This window comes from Hemicordylus capensis, chromosome 14 (assembly GCF_027244095.1).
Source record: "Hemicordylus capensis ecotype Gifberg chromosome 14, rHemCap1.1.pri, whole genome shotgun sequence".
Classification (NCBI taxonomy): domain Eukaryota; kingdom Metazoa; phylum Chordata; class Lepidosauria; order Squamata; family Cordylidae; genus Hemicordylus; species Hemicordylus capensis.
Window position 1 is genome coordinate 11,902,072 of NC_069670.1, and position 25,854 is coordinate 11,927,925.

A 25,854-nucleotide genomic window follows, 5' to 3' on the forward strand; every position below is an offset into this window, starting at 1 on the left:
ACTTCCCCATTTCTGCAGCTCAGACTGCAGTTAAAGGTACAAGAGCAGGCTAGACGTGGTTTCTCTGGTCCATTGGCAACCCGCCCCCCCCAGGCCCCCAGAGCAAGTCCCCCCAGTGCTTTGCAGGAAACAGGAGGGCTGGGAGAGGGGAGAGCGGGCGCCGTGGCAGTCACAGTTCAGGCAGGAGCTCAGTGGGGGAAGCTTTGCCTTGCCACAGCAGCAGCTCCAGCCTGCAGGAGGCTTTGCCTGCTGAACTTCTGCCTCCTGCACAGCTGAAAAGGAGGCAGGCAACTACCAGGTGGTGGTGACTGTGTCCTCCTCCAGACCGGGCTCTGGGCGCCTCCTTGGCCCCTTCCTGCACCCGGCAGCCCCCCCCCAATGATGCACGCGGGCATATTCCTAGGTGGTCTCTGCACCGGGCCGCTGAGCCGACGGAGGAAGAGGTTGCTGCAGGAGGAGGCAGCATCCGCAGGTTCCAGGGGCGCAGCCTGGGGGAGAGGGCCCCCCCCACCAGCAGCCCCTCGGAGTGAGGGAGAGAATGAAGGAGGGGAGCTGGGGGAGGAGGGCGGGTTCTTGGAAGCCACCCACTTCGTGAGATCTGCCCCCTGCGCCCAGTCTGCCCCTCTCCTCCCCCGGGGCCAGGAAAGAGGGCGCAGAAGCAGCTCCGGGAAGGCCTCTCTGGCTGGGGGAGGGGGGACGGAGCTGGGAGCCCCGGGGGGCTCCCTCCTCCCTGGGGTGGGGGTGGGGATGCGGGCGCAGCAGCAGCAGCATCACCCTCTTGGCTCCCCGCCCCCGCCCGCCTGCCGCAGAAATAGAGCGCGGCCCCTTTAAATTTACCCAGGAGCCCCTAAAGGAGCCCCAGGGGCCCCGGGGGGAAAGGCATCCTCCTCCTCCTCCTCCTCTCCACCCTGGCCAGCCGGAGCCTGCCTGCCTCGTCCTCGGCGGAGGCTGCAGCAGCAGGAGCAGGAGGCGCGGAGCCGGGACGGGAGGGCGGGCGAGCCAGCCAGCCAGCCAGCCAGCCGCGCGCGGCGGGGCTCCGATCAGCCAGACGCCCGCCTGGGGAGCCGCAGCAGCAGCAGCAGCAGCAGCAGCAGCAGCAGCAGCAGCGCGCAGCCCCGGGACCGAATCCAGGGCCGGCGCCGAGCTGGCCCCAGCAGCAACGGCGGGAGGAGGCGGCTGGTCCCGGCCGGGCATGGGCGCCTAGAAGGCCGCGGCAGGCATGGAGCCCCCCGGGCTGGCCATCAAGCGGGAGCCCCGCGAGCCAGGTGAGAACAAAAGCCGCCCCCCCCCAGCTCTTCCTTCTCCTCCTCCTCCTCGCCACCTGCTGGTCTCGGGCAGGCAGCGAGCGGCGCCCCAGAGATCCGCGGCGCGAGGGGGGGGAGCAGAGGCGGGGTGGCCCCCGGAGGACTCTGCCCGCCGCCTCCCAACCCCCGCCTGCCGCCGCCGCCTCCTCCTCCATCTTCTCCTGCACAACAGCCGCCTGGCAGATGGCAGCGGCAGCATCAGCATCAGCAGCATCCCCGGCAGAAGCCGACTCGCGAGGGGCACAAAGGAGCGCGCCTGGCCAAGCCCCTCTCGGCTGGGAAGGCGGCGCTGGGGGCCGGCCCGGGCTTCCACCCAGGGGGCCTGTCCGGATGCTGCTGCCGCTGCTGCCCCAGGGGCTGGCTGGCTCGCTCTGGGCGCAGCCAGCTGTGGGGCGGGGGCCAGCCCGTGGGTCCCGGGAGCTCCCGGCGCCTTTTGGAGCCGGGCGCTTGCACCTTTAAGACGGAGCCCCCCTCCTCTTCCTTTCGCGGCCCTTCAACCCCACCGCCCGCTTTCTTAAAGTGGCAGGACTTAGGCGCTGCCGAGCCAGGAGATCTGGTCCCCCTCCCCACTCCCGGCTGTCAAACAGAGACTGTAGACCTCTCGAGGGCGGGGACCTCTCGGGGTTGTGGGGCTGGACGGAGAGCATCCTAACCCCTTGCCCCGGAGGTTCAACACCTCCCTTCTTTCCTCCCTCCCTCGGATGGGCCGGCAGTTCTCTCACCAGGTCGCTCTCTGGCCCTTTAAGAAGGGCCCCCCTTCCTCCCCCCCCATGCCCCTTTAAGACTGTTGCCCTTCTCCAATTGCAGCCTTTCCTCAGGTTTCTTAAAGAAGGATGGAAACTACCTTGTGCCAAAGTTTGCACTGGAATATTGCTGGGTACCAGAATTTCAGCTGCTATTAACTGACTGGCTAGTTCAGCCCAGGCACGCCTCTGCCCACTGTCCGAACCACACTGCCCGAGGTTTTATCAACATTCATCCTTTCCCATCGACCCTTCCCCCTAAACTTTTTTTAAAAAAAACCCCACCCCTAAGCTACTTGAGCCTTTTGCACATAGACAAGGGTCTCCAGCCACTTCGTCACTTCAGTGTTCCTCTTCTGCACCTTCCCCATCTCCGTTATACGCTATCCCATGTCCTGAGCCTCCGGTTACGCAGAGAGGCGGCCTCAGCCTTTGGAGGCTCCAACTAGCTGCTACGGCTAGGGCGTCGATAGACCTAGTTGCCGGTCTGACTTCTAAGTGCCGGGCCTTGGTGTCTCAACAGGAGAATCCCCGTTCCCAGAGGAAGCATCCGATTCTCAGAACAGCAGCGAGCTGAGCCCCGGGCACCCCTCGCAGCCTGCTGGAAATGGCCTCTTCCAGAGGAGCTCCAAGGACCCTTCTGTGCTCCTGCCCGGAGGGCGCAAGTACTCGGACCACTGCGAAGAACGGGCCTCGCGGCCCGGCAAGAGCCGGATCCCTGGGCGGGACCACCGCCGTTATTACCACGAGCACTGGAGGGCCGAGTACCTGATGGACTTCAACGCCGCCCGGCACGGCATGATCTGTATGGTGTGTGGGAGTTCGCTCGCCACCCTGAAGCTCAGCACCATCAAGAGGCACATCCGCCAGAAGCATCCCTACTCCCTGACCTGGAGCGCCCAGGAGAAGGAAGTGATCATGAACAGCTGGGACGCCCACCTGGGCCTGGAAGCAGAGGCCGACGGAGTCCGAGACCTGGGGGAAGCCTCCGACGGGCAGCAAGGGGAACCCGGTAAGAGCGCCCGGCCCGTTTGCCTCTGGCTGGTGGGTGGTGGCACAAGCCTGGTTGCAAACCAGGGCCTTGAACCACTCTGGTCCAGCTCCTCCGTATAGAACTCTGGTTCAGACACGTTGAACAAATTATAGAGACGGGCTGTGCAGAATAACATCCGACTTCCTTGCTCGCAGTGGAACTCTGAACAGCAAGTATAAGACTTCTTACTTTGACAATGTTTTGTTTCTAAAAATGGCATTTTTGAAACTTTGTAAGGCTTTTGCTAACCCAGTCCACAAGAGAACAAAACGGCCATCATAGGACTGCAAGCGGAATCCCTGCTAATCAAACCACTTGTTTTGAACTGGCTCCCGCATGGTGGGTTCAGGGATTTAATTCGTTTAAGGCACCCAAGAGATTTAGGTTGAGGTTCAGATCTACTTCAATTACAAATAATAACAACTTTTGAACCAATGTTGATGTGCAGGTTCAGGTCAGCTTCATGGTTGCAGTCTGTCCATTTTTTGTGGGGCGGGGCAGGGTGGTTGGCAGCCTTTCATTAAAACCAGAAATGATCAAATATCCATGGTGTAGTACATTGGTTAGAGGCTGGGGCTCAGGGAGCAAGCCCTGATTTGGCCCCAAGCCTGTCGGGTAGGTTTGGGCCCCTCTGACTAGTCTACCTTGCAGGGCTGTTGCGAGGCTAAAAGGCGGGGACCATTGCTCTGAAATCCTTGAGGGCACAGCAGAATTAGCACGGAGTAAGCACACCCCTGGGCCTAACCGGAGAGGGGCGTTCCAGATTGGAGCCAGTCCAGATTAACAGGGAGCAGTGGCTTTTCTGACAGCCATATTCATAACATTCTGCGGCTATTTTGGATCCCCCAAGAAACTGCCGCCAGTGCCGGAACCCGGTAGCTTGTGACATCGGAGGGGGAAAGTGACCCAGCCTCTGCTTCCCTGCAGGAGAATTTCCGCCTGGCGGAAGCCGCAGGAGGAGACGTGGTCCGGGCCCCCTCTCCTCTCGGGGGGGCCGCCGTCCGTCCGGGTTGGGCCTGAAAGCCACCTCGGCCGGGGAGGCCCGGAGTCTGGAGCGGTACCTGAAGGAGTCCCTGCAGAGCTGGTTCCAGTCGGAGTTCCTGATGGACTACGACCCGCAGGGCAACCGGCTCTTCTGCATGATGTGCGGCTCCTCCCTGCCCAGCCTCAACCTGGACGACATCAAGCGGCATGTGATGGATGCCCACCCCAGCTCCCTGGGCTTCAGCCCCGCCGAGAAGGCCGCCATCCTCGAGGCGTGGAACTCCCGCACAGCGGTGCTGGCCGCCGAGGGCGAGGGCCCAGGGGAGACACCCGTGGGTGAGATGTGAAGGGGGCCGAGAGGGGGAGGGCAGGTGGGGAACCAGCAGGCTGAGCTCCGGGCCCTTGGAGCCAACACTGGCAATGTGGAGGGTAGCCCCTTTTCCTGACCAACTGGACCGGCTGCCATCTATGGCAAGGATTCTCCAGCTAGAGGCCCCAGCTGTTCTTGGACAACAACTCCCATCATCCCCAGCCACAGTGGCTGGGGATGATGGGAGTTGAAGTCCAACATCAGCCAGGGACTCGGGTTTGAGAAACCCAAGCTCAATTCCTTTAGGTTCTTTATTTCAAATCCTTCTTATTCTGTGCCCATGGCTAGTAGCGGATGGAAGATGTCTCCCTCTCACATTGATGGATGAAGTGCTGTCAAGTCGGTGTTGACTCTTAGCGACCACATAGAGAGATTCTCTCCAGGATGATCTGTCTTCCACTTGTCCTTGAAAGTCTCTCAGTGGTACCTTCATTGCTGTCTTATTTGAGTCCATCCACCTTGCGGCTGGTCGTCCACTTCTTCTCTTTCCTTCCATTTCCCCCAGCATTAGGGACTTCTCAAGGGAGCTGGATCTTCGCATAATCTGTCCGAAGTATGATAGTTTGAGCCTGGTCATGTGTGCCTCGAGTGAAGGCCCTCTCATATAGGCACTGGTAATACTTGATATTAGCTGCTCTTTCAGGGTTACCAGCTCTTGACTGAAGCTATTCGTGAAGGCCCCCCCCCCCCCAAATATTTCGCACAAGATCAAGCCGTTACGATCTGCAGGCCTGCTTTCAAAGTAACCTGGGGATGGAAGCAGATTCTTGGGGGCTCCAGGTGAATCCTGGAGGACCCCCCTCCTGCCGCCACCACCGGCATTCTTCTGCCAGAACTCCCAGATCCAGACAATAACATTCCAAAACAAAATGGACAATAACCCCCCCATCTCCAACGGAGAACAGAGCAATGGGCCACCGTCCAGCCTAAAACCACATCTTCAGGTGCAACTAGAATTTTTCTGGGTGTGGGGCTGGATCCTTGATCTCCTTCTGGTAGATCTGTGGGTCAGGGACTGGTAGCCCATCCGCCAGGGTTTCTGGCTGCCAACTGCTCACAGTAACAGCAGCAAAAATACATCGAGCTTCCTCCTTCTAAGTTAAGTTGCTGAAACCAAGAAAACGGGGGGGGGGGGGGAACCAGGTGCTGCCCAGAGGTCCCTTTTGCCTTGATCCCGAGTGTCTCTCAGGCCCTTGGGATTCCAGTAAAAGGGTGGACGCGGCAAGCCTGGTCTCCATGCGACGCCCAGGATCCAACCATTCTGTTGTTTCTCCCATTCCTCCAGAGGTGGAGTCTGACCCCGCACCGCAGGACCTGAGCATGAAGGAAGCAGACCCGCCTCTGTCTCCGGACGGCCCCGCCGGCGAGGAAGGGCTGGAAGAGCCCGGCCCCTGGGACTCGGAGGGCAGCAGCCCGCCTGCCCCGGCCCGTGGCAGAGACCACCGGCGCTACTTCCAGGAGCACTGGCGGGTCGAGTACCTGATGGACTACAACGGGCTGCGGCACGGGCTGGTCTGCATGGTGTGCGGCAGTGCCCTGGCCACCCTCAAGATGAGCACCATCAAGAGGCACATCCAGCAGAAGCATCCGGACTCCACCCAGCTCAGCCACCACGTCAAGGCGCTCATCGTGCAGGAGTGGAGCCAGAAGGCCGCCCGCCTGGCAGATCCAGAGGAGACCCTGCCTGAGACGGACGCAGAGCTGGACAAGGGTAAAGGGGCAACCGGGGCTGGTCGCATCTGGTGGTGGCAGAGGCGGCGGCAGCTTCCTAGAGTGCAATTGGAATGGGTCCATTGGGTTTGCCTCAAGCAGAAAATAACTCCATGGTTAAGCTGCCTCCTACCCTTGGTCCATTTAGCTCAGACTTGTCTGCTCTCTCCCAGGCTTCAGGCTCAGGGGTCTTTCCCAGCCCAACCTGGAGATGCTGCCAGGGATAGAACCGGGAACCTTCTGCAGGCCAAGCAAGAGGCTCTGCTACTGAGCTACAGCTTCATCCCCTTAGGGGAATACCTTTATGGTCCCCCCACATGTAGTCTCCCATCCAAATGCAAATCAAGGTGGACCCTGCTTAGCAAAAGGGACAATTCATGCTCGCTGCCACAAGACCAGCGATCCCTTGCAAATGAATGTCATCTAATCCTGATGGGGTCGGTGAAGAAAAACGAGAAGCACCAAATACAGTTGCAAATGAAGAGACAGAAGTCCCACGGTGCTGAAAACTTATTAGAGCCCAACGCATTTCGGCCGAAGCCGCCTTCAAGGGCAAACTAGGACACAACATGAAAAATGTTAAAATATTCCATCATAAAACTCTTAACACAATATTAGAACAAACTGTTGTGAAAACTGTAATCCTTGTGCACTTACATCTTATCCAACAGGTCACTTTAATATTATTGTGTTTTAAGATGGTATATTTTAACACTTTTCATGTTATGTGTGCTAGTTTGCCCTTGAAGACGGCTTCGGCCGAAATGCGTTGGGCTCGAATAGGTTTTCAGCACCGTGAGACTTCTGTCTCTTTGTTTGCAACTAATCCAGATGTGGGGGGGAACCCCTCAACTGCACTATCTTCTTACATAGGGAAGGTTCTCCAGCTCCTTTTCAGAGGTCCTTGGCTTTCACTTTCCCCAGCTCTGGGATATCTTCCTTGTCATGCCGCAGCCACAGGTGTGTTCGGTTTGAACTGCTCCATAGACTTTAGGCTGAAGGGTGGGGTTTAAGAGTGAAGCACACCACCTCCCATTTTTAGCGAGGGGGAAGCTGGCGTATCGTCACAGGCTTTTTGGAACCGGCCTCTCTTCTGGGATGGCTCTCATGTAAACTCTGAAGTCCTGGAAGCATGACCAGGGCAAGAGGAGAGACTGGCAGCAGACGGGATAAGTGTCTGGACTGCTGCCTAGTGCCACACGCCAACTTTAATATGCGGCCCACAGACAGAGGCCCTTTGCTCAGATTCTGAACGGGTAAGAACACATCAACCTTTTATGGAGGATGTTTCTCGGTCGACGGTGAAGGCAGCACTGAGGCCGCCAAGAACAGGTTCCTCAGGGACCCTGCCCCCTCCTCTAACATTTCTCAGATGAGAACAGGGATATACTTTAATGGGAGGGGATGGATCTCACGGGTGGAGCCTCGGCTTTGCACGCAGGAGGTCCCTGGTTCAATCCTGGCAGCATCTCCAGGTAGGGCTGGGGAAGACCCTGGCCTGAAATCTTGGAGAGCTGCTGCCAGTCAGTGCAGATAATCCTGAGCTAGAGGGACCATGAGTCTGACCCAGTAAAAGGAAGCCTGTTATAAGGGTGTGTGACTCCCGTCCCATTTGCGGGAGGGGCTGTAGCTAAGCAATAGAGCCCCTGCTATGCAGATGGCCCCAAATTATATCCCTGGTGTTTACCCAAGTTAAAAAGGATCTGGTGATGGGGGAAAGACCTTCGTGAAACACGCCCCCCCCACTAGGAAGTGCTGCCGGTAGACAACGCAGACTTTGATGGAGCAACAGATGGTGCATAAAGCAGCCTTGTCCGTTCATAAGCTGCTAGCTCCCACCCGATACGAGCTGTGTATCGGTGGAAGGGCAAAGAAGAAAACGCCTGGATAGCAAGACTCCATCCACTTGGATGTATGGCCTCGATGCAGGTTGGAACCTCGGTCTCCATCCGTGGAGCCTTTTCCTCTTAAGATGGTGTTGGTTTCCAGCCAGCAGATGCCTCTTGGCTCATCCCTGGCTCCCCTTTTTGTCTTTGCAGGGGAATCCCAACATGCGGCCAAGCCACCCTCGTCCCCCGGGGAGCTTCAGGAGGACGGGGCGACACCTGCAGGAGAAGAGGAGGAAGAGGCCGCAACCAGGCTCGATCCCCCACAGCCGTCAACGGAGGTGGCCTCTCCGGCGGCCGGAGCCCCCTCCCGGCGGGGCCAGCATCGGAACTACCAGCCGCGCTGGCGGGTGGAGTACCTGATGGATTATGACGAGCAGCGGCATGGCCTGATCTGCATGGTCTGTGGGGGCACGCTGGCAACCCTCAAGGTCAGCACAATCAAGCGGCATATCCTGCAGGTACACCGCTTCTCGCTGGAGTACACGGCCCTAGAGAAACAGACCATCCTCGAGGCATACGCCGAGAGCGACCAGGCCCCACATCCTGGGCAGGCAGCCTCTAAAGCCGCTGCCACCGCCACCGCCGCCAGCCTTGACGCCAACCCTCCACGGGATGTCAAGCCCAACATCCCGCGCACAGGGAAAATGGCGTTTGGTTACAACCTGTCCGTGTGCACTGTGTAGCCGCACAGCCCGAGTGAGCCTTGTTGGATGAGGAGCGGGCCCGTGCGTTTGCTCCCCACCGCGGCGGCAGGCGGCCTCCGTTTGCCGCCACCGCCGCCTCCTCCTGGGTCTGGAACCAAGGGCATGGAAGCCGAGGAGCCCAACTTCTTTGTTCATGGCGTCCATTTTAATGTGCATGTTCTGTTCCAGTTGCAAAAGGTTTCTGGTGTTCTCTCTGTGAACCTGGAATGCTCTGCTCCCAAGGTTGTAGGAAGGGCAAGGATCGTTTGGAGGGGTGGGCTGTGGTGCACTGTACTGTGGAAAGGGAAAGGGGCCAAATTGGGGATGTTCCGCCATGAATGCCTGGGGGTGTGGCATTCCCTTCATGGCATCCAGGGGACCACAGAGCAGATGGCCATGTATTCTGTCCTGCAGTTTTGCCACTGGGGAGGGACACCCCTTAGGCCTTATTAAGGTTTGGCTGCTGGGCCAAGGGGCAGACCACATTGACTCCTACCTAGCTACCAGCTTCCATCCAAATGCCTGGCCCACAACTGCCCCCCAAATAATTTGGGGAGTGCCTGTGCCTGAGCGACTGGTTTTCCTTCACTGCAACCATGGAAGCAGCAGGACTGTCTGGAAACCTTTAGGTTGATCCATCCAGCACCAGCTGTTCTTACCACATTAAGATGTTTGATGGGCATTGGTTTCATTCAGCATTGCCACATGCAGATTCAAGGCTGGCTTATACTAGCCACCAGAACAAGCAGTTTAGTGGGACTGTACCACACCAGGGGGTGATGGTTTGCCGACTGAGCATTGCTGTGTAGACACAAAAGGAGAAAGAACAGATACGAGGGGAGGGTAGCCTAACTAACAGAAAGCCATTTCACGGTAAGGGGCTTTCTCTTCCTCCATTCACGACAGGGGGAGCTCCATTTAGAAAGCGATGTACACCACACTTTATATATATATATATATATATATAATTTTGTACTTAAGATTATGCAAGAGAGACTTTCAGAAGACAGGGAATCTTTTTCATTTTCTTTTGAAAGCAAGGAACGGATAGGCAGAAGCTGGAGGGGGTATGTCTAAATTGTACAGCCCTGCCCTATGACAAGAAATGATAAAGAACCCAAGATGGACCCAGGCTTTGATTCAGCATAAAGCAGTTCATGTGCTCATAAGCTGTTGAGCACCAACAGAAGCAAGTCTTGTGTCTGGGAGGGGGAAAAGAGCCCTTGGAAGCCAGTGAGGACTAGGAACATTTTTTTAAAAAAGCATTCAGATTGGAGATGCAAGACTTGCCTTCTGCAATACTTGGAGAGAGGAAGAACCAGGAAGTTGCACTTAGAATCCAGCGCACTGATCCTTACTGGAAATGAATTCCACTAAAAGGGTCTTATCCCCACCCCCACCCCCACTTTGCGCACTTGCTATTTTGTTCCCGACTTCCTTCCGAATGGATAGCTTGGACTGTGTGGTAGCTACCCCTTGTGAAACCATGAACTCCAAGGTATGTTATTGCTGACACCCACTTGGACCTTGTGACCGTGTTGAAACTTTGTCCGTGTGTCTTGTGGAAAAGGTGTTCTGCATCAATATGAAGTGTTTTTTTATATTATATATAAATATATATATATCAGCACTAAGTTTTGTAAAACAGGTACAGTATGTCCAAATAAATCATTTAAAAATGATGCTATTTTAAGATGCAACCCTAGAAGTCCAGGCTCTCTTTTTAAAAGCTCCACCACTCTTGAGTTCTCGTTTCGGCCTTTCCCCCCTTTCCCTCTCCATGGAGCTCAAGGGGAGGTTTAATCTCCAACCCTTGTTCTTTTATCCTACAGGTTGGGGCCCAGGCCACCCAGAGAGCTGAGGAAGGAACCCAGGTCCCCCTGGCCAGAGACCCACACACTAGCCCCTGCAGCCCACCAGAATAGCCCTCTCCTTATTGGAGAAGTCGGCGTCCACTGAGGAGAGCCTTGGAAACCTGGACAACAACTGAGTCCAAGAGTCCCAGCTGTAAGCAAGAGAGGTGTGTTGCCTGGGAGGTGTGGAAGTGATTCTCTCTTCTCTCCCCCGCACAGGTACCTGGGGTGGTCGACAGCCCCCAGTGGGAAGCTCCCTTTCCCAAACCAGATCTCTCTCCCCTCCCCTTTAGAAGAAAAAAAACAAACCAAGACAAAATGCAGCAAGTTCTTGCACACAAAACTTCTAGGCTGGTTCTGCCAGAAGGGGAAACAGGCTAGTCATCCTTGGAGAGGCTGACTTTGGATACCCATTCTCTCCCCGCCCCATCCCAGGAGCAGAAAGGCAGGGAAGCAAGCTCTGGGGGTTGTACTTTTGTGCTCTTTTTATTAATACCACATCAAATTGCATTTCTTTCTCTCTTTCAAACCTCAACTGGGTCTCTTCCTGTGGCGCTACCGTACTTAAAAAAAACGCTGCACGCACAGTACACACACACACACGCACAAATGCAAGAGCTTCATTAGTAGTTTTGTTGTCTCCATCTACATACATTTTTTTCTCTGACTTATTTCTCTTTTTTTAAAAAAGCACACCTGGCACAAAGAGGTCGGTTCATGGTATTCAAACACAGCAGTAACAGAACAGAAAAGCCGAACCTGGGGCTTCCAAGGGGCAGAGAGAGGTCCTGGGTGCTGGGAAGAAGTCGGGACTGAGTGCACAAGCTGTCTCCCCAGGTCACAGCGGGGTGTGTGCGTGTGTGCTGCCGAGACATGTAACAGACACTCGTGCGCCTCTCGCTCAAGGTCTGCTTCTCCTATTCCAAGGCAAAAGAGAGACATACTCCAAGCTGCTTGGGCCCAAGAACCAAATGCACACTTCTGGGCCAGGAGGATCCATCGGGGCCACCTCCTTTGCCAGAAGCCATGCCAGTGTGGGTACTGGCCACCCCAAGAGGACATTTGCACTAAATACACTTTACGCAACAGGTGTGAAAAGCAGGGTGCAGCTGGGTGGCTCACAAGTTGGGGGTAAGGCAGCCCAATCTGCCAGGGGTGGGGGATCACCCTGATGCACCACGAACCGTAGCCCAAGGCAAACACAGTATGGCAAGGTAGGGAAACGCCCCACCCCGGGCAGGGGTGCAGCGGCACCAGGAGCAGCATCCTCCCAAATGGCCGCGTCCCCTGCCTCAGCCACCTTCCACTTCAAGAACCATCAAGCTTGTGGGAGCCAAGGTGGCCCCTTCCCTTTGAGCTGCCGGTCTGGACTCTCTGCTCGCCCCAGCCCAGAACGGCAAGCCACTCTGCCCCCAGCGCAGGCTCTCCTCTTGTCAGAAAGACCGACGCGGGCAAGAGCTCCAGCAGCCAGTTTATGTCGATGCAGCCACCCTGTGTGAGATGGGGAGCGGGGCGCAGGGTGGTACCGACAGGGGATGGCACATTACTGAGCCATGGCAAAGCTGTTTAAAACGGATCCCCCTAAGAAGAAAACGTGGGTTGGTAAAAACCCTTAAGACTGATACAAGCCGTCCAGTGCCAGACCTCTAAAACGTGACACACTCTCCCTTGGGGTGGGGCGTGTTCTACTCAACTGCTGCCACTGCGCTGAGGCCAGGCCCTCCACCCAACTGCTGAGAATAGCCTGGGGGACATTCCTAAGGACTGCACACTCTTACGGGAGTCGCATGCACAACTTTTGTTATATATATATTTTTTAACGGCTCAGGGTTCTTTTGTTTTCCTAGCAGTGTACACAGCAGTTACAGACATGTTTGTTCCAGAAGAAGAAGAAGAAGAAGAAAAGAGTACCACCTTGTTCATCTTTGGGAGGGGGAAAGGGGGCCTGCCACGGGAGAGTGGGGAGTGGACCAGACTAAAGAGCAGCACTGATGTCATTAAGGGAGATGGGGTGGAGAATCCCCCCTTTCCATCAGCACGTTAATTGCGGGGGGGGGGGAGAAGAGGAGAGAAGTTAAGAGGTGCCTGGTAAGAGAGACAGACTGGACTTTCTGCCTTAGCGGAACAATGCACGAGAGGCAAATCCAGCCATTTCACAGGAGAAGCAGGGAGGGCAGGCAGGCAGAAGCCCGCCGTGTCCCGGCAGAACTTTCCGTCTGCCAAGGAGGCTGAAAACCCCACCTGCATTCTGTTGAGATGGGAGCCCACCTCTCCTTGGAAAAAAGAGCACCCGCCCAGGATGGTTTCACTGGACACATGTGGCCCATCCCAAACAAGATCCCCAAGGCCGCTGCAAGAGCCAAGAGGCAAGACCTCCGCCCTAACTTCCGACACCAGTTTGTGTTTAGTCCGATGCATTCAGAGCCCGGGGTTTAGGCTTTGTGTGGTGGGGCAGAGGAAGAAGAACATTTTTCTAAAAATAAAAAAATAAAAATAAAAAAAATAATAATCAGTAAGCTTGGAATGCAGACATCAAGCTGACCTGGGGTGTTCCTTCATAGGTACGAGCAACAATGGTTATAACTATGACAACAAGGGGGTACTTTTTTTTTTTTTAGTTAACAGCTGGGTCCTGGATTCCCCCGCAAACATTACTCTGGCTTTTTCTTCACAACTCCAGGAAGTTTGGCTTGGACCCTGCAGAGAAAGAGAGAGGATTAAGCTGTGGGTGTGGAGGCAAGATGATTGTGGGGTACTTAAGCACACCCCGTAGGTGGGTTGACAGAACTCACACCATGGGAGAGGACATACACGTGTCGGGAGCGACCTCGCTGAAGCTTAAAAGGACTGCCCTCCCGGTGAGACAGAACCTGTCTTGCATGCAGGAAGCCCCAGGTCCAAAGCCCGGGGGAAAGACCCCAGGGCTGGAATCCTGGAGAGCTGCTGCCAGTCAGAGTAGACAATCCTGGATGGACCAAGGGTCTGACTCTAGGAAGCAGCCTCTCCAAGTTCATAAGCTCGCTTGCATTTGGGTCAATGCCTGGATGTGGGGACTGCTTGGAAGCCCTAACAACGCAGCTTTCAGCTCCACTGGAGAACAGCAGAAATTTTTTTTTAAAAGGCAGCATTCAAGACACAACGAGAAAAAGTACAGGTCTGCAGACAGTAACTTCCCACCACTGGGTGTGTCTCGGTCCAAGTTGGCTCTTGTCTGCGTTCTTCAACTTTGAATCTAAAGACTGGAGCTCTGGCAAAGTCTTGGGAGTCCTTTGGCAACAGAGGATGGACAAGCAGGGAGAGATGGGAGAGCAGGAAAAGGCACAGCGCAGTGTGGCCGGGAGGAGAGGCACAAACCTCTGGGCAGAACTTGCAAAGAGTGGCCGGAGCTGCAGCTCAAAGACTAGAAGCCTGCTTGCTTTAAAGAAAAAAGCCCAAAGCCATGTCCTCTGGGCAGTCTGGTCTGGTGCCAAGCAACCCCCGTGCAGAGGCTGGCTGCCAAAGAATCTGCATGGGTCGTTCTTGCTCCCCTTCTGCAAGCCTCTCCCACCCCCAAGAAAAAAGGTGCCCAGTTTGAGCGGCAAGGTGGCCAAAAGGGCTACCGGCAGATCAGGAGACGGGAGCAGGCCTCACACACCAGTAAGAGGAGGAGGCGGCAAGCCCCCTCTGAGATGACCGAGTGCAACAAGAGAGACTCACTTGGTGGTAAATGACTTGATCTGATCCCGGGCGATCCCCACGTAATGGTCGATCTGGGTCTGGGGACGAAGAACAGCGTTAGAGGAGCTGGAAAGGGCTCCAGCCAAGCAGTTCTGGCGTGGGAGGGGGCACATGTGGTCAAGCTCCTACAGGGCCGCCTCTCCCCCCATCCTCTGGCTTTCATAGCCCTCCTGACAGTTTGGGAAAGGGAGGGCCCCACCTTGGCATGCAGAAGGACCCCAGGCCAGACCCTGTCAGTGTGCCCTGGGAGGGCTGAGTCAGGCAGGCCCTTGCCCGAAACCTTGGAGTGCTGCTGCCAGTCAGCCTGAAACAGCAGAGTCAGCAACTTGAGACCAAGCGGGAGGGACAGAGCCCCTCGGCCCCCACCGGAGAGCCTGGGGCTGCACTGGGTGGCCTCCATCCCGTACCATTTCGTCACTCAAGGGTGGGATCCGTCCCAGAAAGCAGCGACACCGGCCACATCTGCGACCCAGAGAGTGCGGCACTTTTGAACCGGCTGGAGCCCTACGCTAGCCGTGAAGCATGGCAGGAGCTTATGCCCAAAGCGGCCGGCCTGAGATTACCCACCTTGTATTTCTCATACACAACCGGGACACTGAAAACCAGCAACTCCGCTGAAAAGAGAGACAGGGGACAGGTCAAGACGGGGGTCAGCGGGAACAGGACTGCCAAGGACTGGCTGCCACTTGGGAACCAGGCATGCACGGCTGCAAGCGGCCTTTCTGTTTTCCAAAACCCATCTGCACTATGGCCTTTTGAGCGGGCCCTCCGCAGCAGCATGACAGACAGGCCACCGAGAGATTTGCTCCTCGCCCGATTCCTGACAACCTTTGAGGTGCTGATTCTGATCATGGTTGACTGCCTGTTAATCTGACTTGCTCCCTGTCTTGCAGCACCTCCATGGAAGTGAAAAGGTTGGATAAAAACAGCCTTATAAAGGAACAATGAGGTGGAACTCATTGCCACAAGATGCGATAGCAGCCACTGGCTGAGGTGGCTTCAGAAAGCAATTCGACAAATTCATGGTAGAGAAGAATTTCACCGTTTTTAGCCACAACGGCCAAATGAAGCCTCCCTGTCCAGAGGCATTCTACCTCCGAGTACTGGCTGCTGGAGGGGGGGGCAGGCCTCAAGGGAGTGCTGCTCCGTTTATGCAGCGTGCGTGCTTCTCGGAAGCACCCGGCCGGCCACGGTGGTGAAGAAGATGCTGCCGGAAGACCTCCTGCCAGAGGGCCCTGCTCAAGAGCCACAACAGCTTGGGGTGGAGCCACCCTGCTGCTGCAGCAGCCTCCGCTGCACTTCGGGCGCCTTACCCAGGATGAGGAGGGTGATCCCGTTGAAGATGGCTCCGACGTAGGTCATCAGCCACATGACGACCGCCAGCTGCGGGCAACACAGGAGAGGAGAGCGTTAGCAGGGGCCCAGGCAGGGGCGTAGCAAGGTTGGAGGGGGCCCAGAGACAAGATTTTAAAATGCGCCCCCAGCACTGAAGCTCAGCTCATGAAGTAAAGAAATCTTAAAGGAGGCTGAATAGTGGTAACAAAAAGCAGAGTGAAAGGGGGAAAGGTTTTGTAAATTGTGGAGGATGCAAGTCATTTAATGGTACTAGAGAAAGTCATGCTGTTCTGGTAGCTCCAGGTCTTCACACTCACATCAGTTTTGGAGGATGAATACAACTGAAGGAAGCCCAGGCAGGTGCATGGCTGGGGGAGTCAGTCATGTGACTTGCCTCTGGGGGGCCCCAAGGTGGTGGCCCCCCAGACAACCGTCTCCCCTTGCCCTATTATAATTACTCCCCATGGCCCAGGACAGCCTGGCAGGGCCTCCGCCTGAGACCAAGCCTTGCTCCGGACCTCCTGAACCCCCACCCCACCCCTCACTTTGACTGGACTGAGCACAGGCATGAAGTCCACAGCATCTGAGAAAGACCACCCCACCCCGACCAAGGCCCCAGAGCGCAGCTGCCGGCCAGGGACAACACCCCCTTTAGGTTTCGCGCCCGTATGAATGCTCTAATGCAGTTCTCATGGCCTTGGGCTGGTGGGGAGGCCGGTCCCACACAGGAACACAAACTCAAGAGTCTGAAAGCTGACCCAGAGAAAAAGCAGCCTCTCATTTGCCGCTCTCAGCAAGCTATCAGTCGCGTTTTGACACCCAACTGGAGCTGCCCCCCACCCCCACTGAAAGGCAAGGACTCCCCCCACCCACCCACAACAAGCAGCAGGGGCCCGCACCTCTCTGGCCCCCTGGCATGCGCTGCCTCACAGCTTGATCTGGGCCTGGCACTAACCTTCAGGGAATCCACCAAGTCCTCCACCAGGAAGAGACGCATGATGAGTTTCAGGGCCTGGTTGACATGCACCATGGCTGAGCTCACGTAGTTGTGGAATGCTTCCGAGGAGAGGGCCACGTCCACATCCAGGTAGGCTCTAGGAGGGAGGGAGAGAGAGAGGGCTGTGTCAGGGGATGGAGCCGCTCTGGGAAGAGCATCTAGGTTCCCAGTTCCCTCCCTGGCAGCAGCATCTCCAAGAGAGGGCTGAGAGAGACTCCTGCCTGCAACCTCAGAGAAGCCGCTGCCAGTCTGTGAAGACAACACTGAGCTAGATGGACTGAGGGTCTGACTCAGTATATGTTAACTGCTTATGTTCCTATGGAGCAAGGGTCCAACTCTGTATAAGGCAACTTCCTAGGTCGCTCCCCTTCTGCAGGATAGGATAGTTGATATTTTTCATTTCTAAATTTGCGGACCAGCATTGGCTTGCTTGCCCACAATAAGGTATCCCTTCATTCACGTTCGTGGGTCTGTGTGTATGTGTGTGTGTGGTGTTTTTTTAAAAAAGAGCCATCTAAACTAGAAGCGATTATTTCATCTTGTGGCAGTGAATCCCACAAGCTGTTGATGTGCTGGAGAATTCACAAGGGCTTTCAAGAGGAAGAGGATGATGAAAGAGGACTCCCCGTGCCCCCGTCCCACAGTGAGACCGACATCCAGCTGGGCCATCCAGCACGGCGCCAAAGCCACTCACTTGAATGGATGCCCCTCTTCAGATTTCTGCACAGCCTGGATGACGGACTTGTAGACCCGGAAGCTGATGGTCACCGAGAGGAGTGCCAGGATGAGGTACGAGACGACGCTGATGACACTGAAAGCAGCCAAGGAGAGCAGCAGGATCAGCGTGGTGCTGAAAACCAGGCCCGTCTTCTTCACATCCCGCCAGAAGATCAGGTCACGCACTGTCAGAGAGGGAGAGAGAAGGGAGGCCGGAGGCGGTCACGGGAGAGGCCCAAATAGGTACCGGGACACAGCAAGAGATCTGCGCGGCTGGTAGCCCGAGCACTCCACAGCCATGAGCAGCTGGGTCTGCGTTATCAGTGCTCCTTTCCACAACGAGCCTCCTTGTACTTTCTGTGCACATTCACAGGCCTGGCTCTTCACGCCTGATCTAAAGGCTACCACTCTGCAGGCAGTGTCACTAATGCCTACTAGATCCAGCATCGAACAAGGCACCCTTGGAATGGCGGAGGGAGAGTCCTCCCGCCCCCTACTTGGCAAGGGACGAGCCCTGAGGCTAGTCCCTTGACTATGTGCATCAGTCCCTGTTATGCGCACTTCCCCTCCCCGCCGGCAAGCAGTGTTCCCTCTCACAGGGATGTATGTCCAGATGTGGTGGACTACCACTCCCAGAATCCCCAGCTGCAATGGCTTTTGCTTGGGGATTCTGGGAGTGGTAGCCAGCAACATCTGGGCATCCCTGGGAGAGGCAACATTGCCTGCAAGCACTCCACTTGCAGCAGATTTTGGACACAGGCAGTACTGAAACTCCCCCCAGGCACATGCACCACCAACGGCACGCACATTCGAATACCAAAGCAACATCCAAAGCGGTTTTCTGCCGAGTGGGACCCTGGGGCGGCCCAGCTCAGTCTTGTCCTCCCTGACCAGCAGCAACGCCCCTAGGCTCTCGGCTCAGGAGTCCTTCCCAGCCCCGCCTGGGACCTGCTGCCGGCAAAGGAGATGCTCTGCCACACAGCTGGGCCGCCCCCAGCTACGGCACTTGCTCCTCAGAGTTTCAGCAACCTAATGATGGTTATGGGGTGGGCGGGGGAGGAATCAGACATACAAAACCACCACCCACAAATATGCTGAGTGCCTGCTTAACCCACTGCCTGCCTGCCCCTGCTGCCGCTACAGGGCTTCTCGGCTTTGGGTCCCAGGTGTCCCTGGACTACAAGTGCCATCGCTCCCAGCCACAGTGGCCAGAGGCCTCATGCACTCGAGAATCCCGCTGAGAGACGGGGCCTCGCCAGGAGAGACCCACCCAGGCGCCCGACTCTGCTCACCCCGGGGGAGGCGGCGGGGAGGCTTCTGCCCGGCACCCGCTTCCTGTGCGGTGCTGGCCTGCAGCAGCCGGCTCCCGCACTGTTGGCTCAGACGGAGGAGGACGGGCGGCTTGCAGCAGTGCTTGCAAGGTGCTGCTGATCCTCCAAGCAGCCGAGGGAGGGCGAGGCCGAGGGGCTGGGGAAGTGGAGCTGGGCTGCCAGCCTCTCTCTGCCTACCGGCCCCTGCAGCTCTCCAAGAGGCTTTGATTCCATTCCGGGGCTCTCTCATGGGGGCTGCCCACCCTCCAGAGCATTTAGTGTGCATTTTTAATGAGCTGGTAGAAAAGCTCAGGCTGGGTCCCAACACAGGGAGCGGCTGGCATTTCAGCCTCCTCCTCGGTGCCCGTTAAAAAGAAAAAAGTACGACAAACCAAGTTGCTAGCCCTCACGGCTGCAAAGGGGGTGGGGCAATGCCTCGGAAAGACTCAGGCCAAAAATGGGGGTGCATAGCCCAAGAAAAGTGTGCAGGGGTCACAATGCACAGTGCCCCCGCCACAACACACCCCAAGTCTCCAGCACTTTCTGATTCAGAGGAAAGTCCGTCCTGCAAGCATTGACCCTCATCCTTCTCAGAGCTGGAGTGGGGAGCAGATCTGTGCAACCGTGATGAAGGCAGGAAGCTGCTTCCTACTAAGTCAGAACACTGTCCACCCAGCCCAAGGGATCCCGGCTCTGACTGGCAACAGCTCTCTGTGGTCCCAGGAAGAGGTCTTTAGGTATTTTAACTGGGTTAGAGGGAGGAGCCAAGACAACATGGGACGTCCTGCATGTGGGCTGCAGATCCCAGGGCTCACGCCTGGGACTTGGGGCATGCAGACCATGTGCTCTGTCATGCAGCCACCGCCCCTCTCGTGGCCCAGCAGCACAGAGGAAGCCTTGAGGCTCCAAGACAAGGCTCCCCCTGTTCCGAGAAGGCAGGGACCCTCCCTCCCTCTCCAGGAGATGGGCGGCGGGCAAGTGGCCAAAGATGCAAGTTTATAAAAACCCTTTCCCAGACCGTCTGCTCCTTGACCCCGCGGCACAGACACTCATTCCGGTCCGGCCTCTCACCCTCACTCGCTTGAAGCAGCGAGTCCAAGGCTGCAGCCCAGGCTGAGCAGAGAGGATGGGCGCCAAGGATCTCGCTGTCGTGTTTGACCAGCAGCAGCTGCTGCCCATGAACTGCCACAAAACCAAGGCGAGCCGAGGGGCTTCCCCGAGTGCCTGAACACACACACACTTCCCAGAGTTCGCTCCCTTTTTCTCATCGGAAGGAAGCCCTCCCAGAGTCACCTTCTCCCCCGGCACGCACAAGGGGATCTTTCCAGTACTCCCCCATCCCTGCCCCCCAACTGGCAGGGCGCTTCTACCACAGTCCCTCTGCCGCCATCCCAACATGGTGCCTGCCTGCCTGCCTGCCCTCTGCCCCCCAACTTTCAGACTGCAACCCTCTACCTGCTACTCCAAGAAGCACGCCACCTCTCTCTTGCCATCAGACTGGGCACCTCAGCAGAATCGGCCCAGACTTCTGACTCGGCTCCTTCACCCAAAAACACCCTGTCCTTGCCCTAGTGGTCAGCCCGTGCCTGGCGGCACCACTCCAGCTGGGGGCGCAACGTGACCAAATGCTCCCCACTGACAAAACACGGCCTTTGCACAGCAAGCCACGATGCCAGGGAGAAGCCAGCTGCCTTGACACGCCCTCAACCAGCATCTGGAGCAGCAAGACAGGCTGTGCAGGAGCTGAGCAGCCGACCAAACTCGAGCGCCATGAAAGGGCTCCGTGGCTTCCGGGGTCATTCTGTTCTAAGCTCTGCAAACACACAACTGCAGGTCAACTCCAACCAGCTATTTACAGAAGGACCCACGGACAACTTTCTTGACGGCTAGGCATGCTCTGTGTACAGCCTTTTCTGCTCAGCACCTCAAGCCTCAAAGGACGCTCCAGGAGGTGGTGGAAACTCCTTTCCCAAGACACAGTGCAAGAGCAAGCAAAGCTTCAGCTCAGGATTCTACCGGGGGCGGGGGAATCCTTTAATTTTGAGTTGCAGGACCTAAACACCACCACCCCACCCAGATGCTCACACAGCCCTCCCCACCCAAAGCCTCCCTGGAGCTAATCTCACTCCTCTGTAGCCAAGTTTCACAGTCCTCTCTTACAAAACTCAAGCCTGCCTTTGGCCAAGTGGTTTTTTTTTTTTTTAAGCCAGTCATATGACTCCAGATGATCCACAGCAACCCTGGCAGCATCTGCTCTTTGCAGGGCTGACCCAGCTGGCTCAATCAACTGGATTTCACAGAGAGAACTTGCGCTCTGAACAGAAGTGATACGACTGGTTTCCTCCCACATGCAAGTCTGTGGAGGGTCTGTCCATCCATTGACTCAACTAGCCCGGCAAGCAGGAGATGCCACCTTCCGAGGGGGCTGGGCATCTTTCAGCACACACACCCCTCTCCCAGGCTGGGGCCGTTTCTGACGCTTCATGCCGAGGAACCCACTGTGGGAAACGGGAGCACCAATGGAGGTGCCCACCGTGATGGAGGTCAAGTCAACGTAGCACCGAGGGCCATTACTAAGAGCATCCCAGGCAAGGGAGAAGCAGCAAGACAGAAGTGCATTTACCTGAGAACTGAGCCAGGAGCTTCCTTAGAGCGCGTGGCACGGGAGCCTCAGGAGAAGAGGCCCGGGCTGGTTCACTGAGAGCATCCAGTCTGCCAAGGCCAGCAGAGGCAGAAGCCAACTTCACTTCCACAGCCTGAGCCAGGCAGAGGGGCCTTTTCTCCAAGGCAGACTTCTGCACAGGGGGGTCCGGCAGGGTGTCGTGGGACTGCCCCAGCTGCCTGCCTCCAGGCGGGGACACCTTGTTCAGGGCAGGAGGCTGCCTCTCCACCTCGGTCTTCCTGCCCACTTCTTTGAGGGCCTTGATGGTGAGGTGCTCTTGCTCAAAGTCTTGGGTGGCCTTGGGGGGCTGCCGAGAGTGTGGAGCCAGCACCTGGGACCGGGCCGCCTTCAGCTCGGCCTCCGAAAACGTCTCCACGGGGTCTTCGGGAGACTCACTCCCCTTGGCTTTCAAGCACTCCTTCATGAAGTCCATGAAGCTCTCGCCGGTGAGTGCGTCTGGACACACGGCCTCTTTCAAGCTCTCCAAAGGGAGGGCTCCCCTTGCGGCAACACTGGGGCCTCCCATCTTGGGGCGTTTCACCAGCAAGTCCTGCTCACAGGTCCCCAGCTCCTGCACTGCACATGGAGCAGACAGTTTGGGAAGCGGAGCTTCAGCAGCAGGGCTCCCCCCATCTGCTCTGGCCGGGAGAGTTTCAAAGTCGTCGATGAATCCCCAGTTGCACTCTGGGGTCCCAAAAGCTGCCCCGTCTTCATGGGCTGGTTCCTGCAGCTCGCTAGACCTGTGGCTGTTACTTATAGCTCCGGGCTCGGCTTTGACAGAGGCCACCAGTTTGGGTGGCGAGTTGCTGCCGCTGCCGCTCTCATTTTGGAAGAGTGGGTCCGCTGTGGCGTCCTCTATGACGGTGTCGTCGGACTCACCAGAGCTGTCGGCATCTGCCGCTTCAGGCAGGCTGGGATTCGGCCAGCAGACATCAGCCTTCAACTCCATGACGGCAGTGGGAGACGTTTTCATGGCAGTCGGCTCTTGGTTCACAGCAGCCGGCTTCTTCTCCGCCTCCAGAACGGGCCTGCCTTTTTGGTGGACGCTGATCGTGAGCGGTTGCAGAGGGCTGGAGGCGTTGCCTGACGTCCCCTTGCCATTCGTGGCCCCCGCAAGGCCTCCACGGGCGTCTCGGATAGGTGACACGGGGAGGACCGTGCTCGCCAGGTTGTCAGGCTTGTCATCCAGGTCCTTGGGGATCAAATCCCAGTTGAGCAGCTCGCTCGTGAAGCTGTGCATCTCGCGGACACATCTGGACACTTCCTCCAGTGCCGCGCTTGTGCCTGAAGACTGGCGCGAGAGCCCAGGCCCCGAGGGAACTCTGCCCCCGGCACGGGGCTTCACCCGGAACTCACAGACACTGTCTTCCGGGATGTCCGTAAGCAGCTCCCGTTCCCCGTGCATGACCCAGTTGCTGCCAATGTCGTTGGCGCCGCTTGTGAGGACGTCTCTGAACTCCTTATCAAATTCCAGTTTGTCAGCAATGACCTCAAATGGCGATTCAGGGGAATCTTTCTCCACGACCGTCTCACCGGCTAGTGCAGGGGGTGCAGTGGAATGGGAATGTGTGACCCTGGCTGGCGGGTGCTCGGGTTCTCCTTTGGGGCTGGCCAGCAAAGCCAGCTTTGACTCTTCCCCGGAAACTACTTTTTGGGTTTGGTCCATGAAATGTTGGTCGCTTCCCCTCAGACTGGCCGTACCACCTATGGGGACCTCTCCTTTCAAGTGACTGTGCTCCAGGGAGACAGCCTGAACCACTGGGCTGGAATCAAGAACTTTGGATCCGGTCGAGGAGGAGGAGGATTTCTCTTGGCCAGAGGATTCTAGAACCGCTGCCTCTAGTCCTGACCATTCCCTGGCCCCGGGGACAAGAGTGCGCTTTTGACCATCCACCAACTCTGGTGCTGCATTTGAGAGTGCCCGCTGGCAGTCTGTCCCCCTTTGGTTTTCGGAATGTGCTTCAGCTGATGCAGAGAAGGCAGGGGAAGGGGGAATCGCAACCTCGGAAGCTGACTTGCCAGCCGCAGGAGGAGGAGATGGAGCTGTCCCTGCTTGGGGCCCGGATGTCAAAGAAGGAGAGATGCACATAGTGGCGGTTACGGATTTCACAGGCAGACAGGCAACATGCTCTTAGTATTAGAGAGGGACAAGATTCCAACACCACCAGCCCTGGCAAACATGCACGCGGCCGTCACCCCAAGGGCAGGGAAGCCACGATCCACACGGACACCAACGGTCGAGTTCATAGCACACAGAAAGAACGCAGGCCAGCAAACAAAAAAACAAAACACAAACTTAAGTGCAAAAGGAGAACAGGACATGCTGAGGGAGGGGAGGATCAGAAGCAACCCAGATCAGTGCATGTGAAGAACTCCTGTGTGTGTCCCTAAGTGCTGTGTGTTGAAGGCTGGGTCCCATGGCAAGGTGAGGGCATGTGACCCAGGCCCCTTGCTGAAGCTAAGAAGGCCAAGAAGGGAGACCCCCGGGGAACCCCAGGCACGCTGCTGAGTTCCATGACGCAAGGCAGGCAGGATTATATGCAAATCAACCCACAAGTAAATTCTTAGGGGATAGAACGACACCACCTGGATCTACCAAAACAGAGTTAGAAGCAGCTTGTGAGCCAACAAGGAAGCCCTGGGAAGCTCTGAGACCACCCCAAATAGTGCCTCCTTCACTACTGCCTGCAACCTTCTGGCTACCCGCCCACAAGGAGAGGATGCATCTGGTTCCTGGTTCTGCTCGATTGGGCTGGCCTGTTCTTGAGACATGGAGCCGAGAAAGGAGCAGAGCGCTCTGCCCAAGGGCTCCCTCAAGGAGGAGTTGCCTGGGAGCCAGGCCTTACTCTTGGGGCAGCAGGTGCGAGAGGGGTGTGTGTGTGCCAGCACCTGAGGGGATCGCCCACACATTTCGGAACAGAGCTTCAGTTATCCAGCAGGGCTTCCCAGCTCTATTACTCGGCGCTCTGAACACCATGGGGGAAATTGGGCTGGAATCATGAGTGGCGAGTTCAAGCCAGAAGCCACTCTCTGCACATCAACAGCTGCCCAACTGGATCCCAGAGTAGTGGTGGCGAGTCCAGAGCAGACCACCAGCCACTCTCCTCTCAGCTGCAAGCTCTAGGCAAGGAAAGCTCCTCCTCCTCCTCCTCCTCAAGACGCCATTTCGTGTTACACAAAGCGAGTCACAGTTCCTATTTCATTCATTCTCACAGCCACCCTGTGGAGGTGGGTTTGGCGGGGGAAGAGAGAGGAAGCACACCCCAACGCAGAACTCCAGGCTCAATTCAGAGGGCTGCCTGTCGCCATTCAAGGGTCTGAAGGCAGGTTCTCTTAGGGATGGCCTGTGGGTCCTACACGAACCTGCTCCAGCTCCCCGCCTGCTGCAAACCCAACTGTGCTTGGTGGTGCCACAGGCAGGGCTTCTCCACTGCAGCCCCACACCTGCACAGCAACCCCCTTCGCTGTTTGCCAAGGGCGGCTGAAGACTCTTCACCTTGCAATCTGAGCACTCCCCCTTCTCTCCTTTCAGGTGGCTGCTTTAATATTGCTTGCCTCTCTGTCAGATGATATTCGTTTCGGATTACGCTTTGTATGGTGCGCCGCCTTGTGCCCTGTTTTCAGAGAGGGACAGCGGGATACGCACCAGGAACACACAGTGAGGTCAGCTTGGCCAAAGGCACCCAGGGAGCCGCCAGTCTCCCAGCCCAAACTCCACACGCTCTCCACTGCACCACGCCGGAATGAAATGCAGGACCACGCAAGGGGCTCACATCTCTTGATGCTGGCAGCAAACCCAGAGGCCAGCACCAGCAGCACACTTGCTGCCAACCACCAGCGCGCCTTCCTGCTTGCATATCTGAGTCGGAAAATGACATGTCCGAGGGCAGAGATGGGGCATGGCTGCTTGCACAGGGCCTGCTCCGGCACAGAAGCGGAGTCCAGGCAAACCTTGTTCCTCACCTACCACCAAGAGTAACAGGGCATTTTGCCTACTGAACAGGGGGTTGGGATCCTTAATGAAAAAGGGCAGAAAAGCTACTGCACTGTGCTCCGCAGGGTCTGTGCCCAGCAATGTCCCCCAAGCTGCAAAATGCCCCCCAAACTGAAAAATCTCAGAAAGATGCCTTTAAAAAAAGGAAATAGCCACAAAATGGCTCCTGCTTACAAAATGGCAGCTGGAAGATGGCCTCCACAGTCACTTCCGGCCCTCTATGAACTGCCGACATGCGAATTTCAACCCTTTAGTATCTGCAGATAATGAGGTCGGGTGTCAGACACCCGCGGATACATGAAGACACGGATGCTGAGTCCACAACCAGCAAGGTTTCCCTGTATTTTAGCAAGCAACCCAATTGCTTCAAGCAGCCACACATCCAGGAACCCAAAATGGCCATTCTCCCTCGCTGAACCCAGAACTAGATGGCTCAGCATCACCACAGGGGTGATGAGGAATCCCTATTGGCCTCCGGAGAAGCCCTGTCTGATGCAGTGAGTTCCGTGGCACAGTGAAGGCCACACTGCACAGCATGAATGGCCTGGCGCCG

The 25,854-nt window shown here is 56.8% G+C and overlaps 2 protein-coding genes across 3 annotated transcripts in view; one reads left to right on the top strand and one right to left on the bottom strand.

Annotated features, from left to right (window-relative positions):
- The first annotated feature begins 1,083 nt into the window (after positions 1 to 1,083).
- Positions 1,084 to 9,377, top strand: ZFTA (zinc finger translocation associated). Its single transcript, XM_053277733.1, has 5 exons — positions 1,084 to 1,265; positions 2,571 to 3,059; positions 4,008 to 4,400; positions 5,720 to 6,145; positions 8,184 to 9,377. Exons 1-5 carry the CDS (start codon positions 1,220 to 1,222, stop codon positions 8,714 to 8,716), a joined length of 1,887 nt encoding a protein of 628 aa, XP_053133708.1. The 5' UTR covers positions 1,084 to 1,219; the 3' UTR covers positions 8,717 to 9,377.
- A 1,653-nt stretch (positions 9,378 to 11,030) lies between these two features.
- Positions 11,031 to 25,854, bottom strand: part of RTN3 (reticulon 3) — a 32,999-nt gene continuing 18,175 nt past the window's right edge. Inside the window, exons 3-9 of one of the 2 annotated variants that reach the window (XM_053277732.1) lie at positions 21,269 to 23,356; positions 17,313 to 17,520; positions 16,577 to 16,715; positions 15,600 to 15,669; positions 14,854 to 14,900; positions 14,266 to 14,324; positions 11,031 to 13,266 (exon numbers count right to left, since the gene is read on the bottom strand). In XM_053277732.1, the coding sequence (XP_053133707.1) occupies positions 13,221 to 13,266; positions 14,266 to 14,324; positions 14,854 to 14,900; positions 15,600 to 15,669; positions 16,577 to 16,715; positions 17,313 to 17,520; positions 21,269 to 23,356 (2,657 nt within the window). In that variant the 3' untranslated portion in view covers positions 11,031 to 13,220. Of the gene's footprint in view, positions 13,267 to 14,265; positions 14,325 to 14,853; positions 14,901 to 15,599; positions 15,670 to 16,576; positions 16,716 to 17,312; positions 17,521 to 21,268; positions 23,360 to 25,854 lie in introns of both variants that reach the window. The other variant, XM_053277731.1, reaches the window with a different exon arrangement.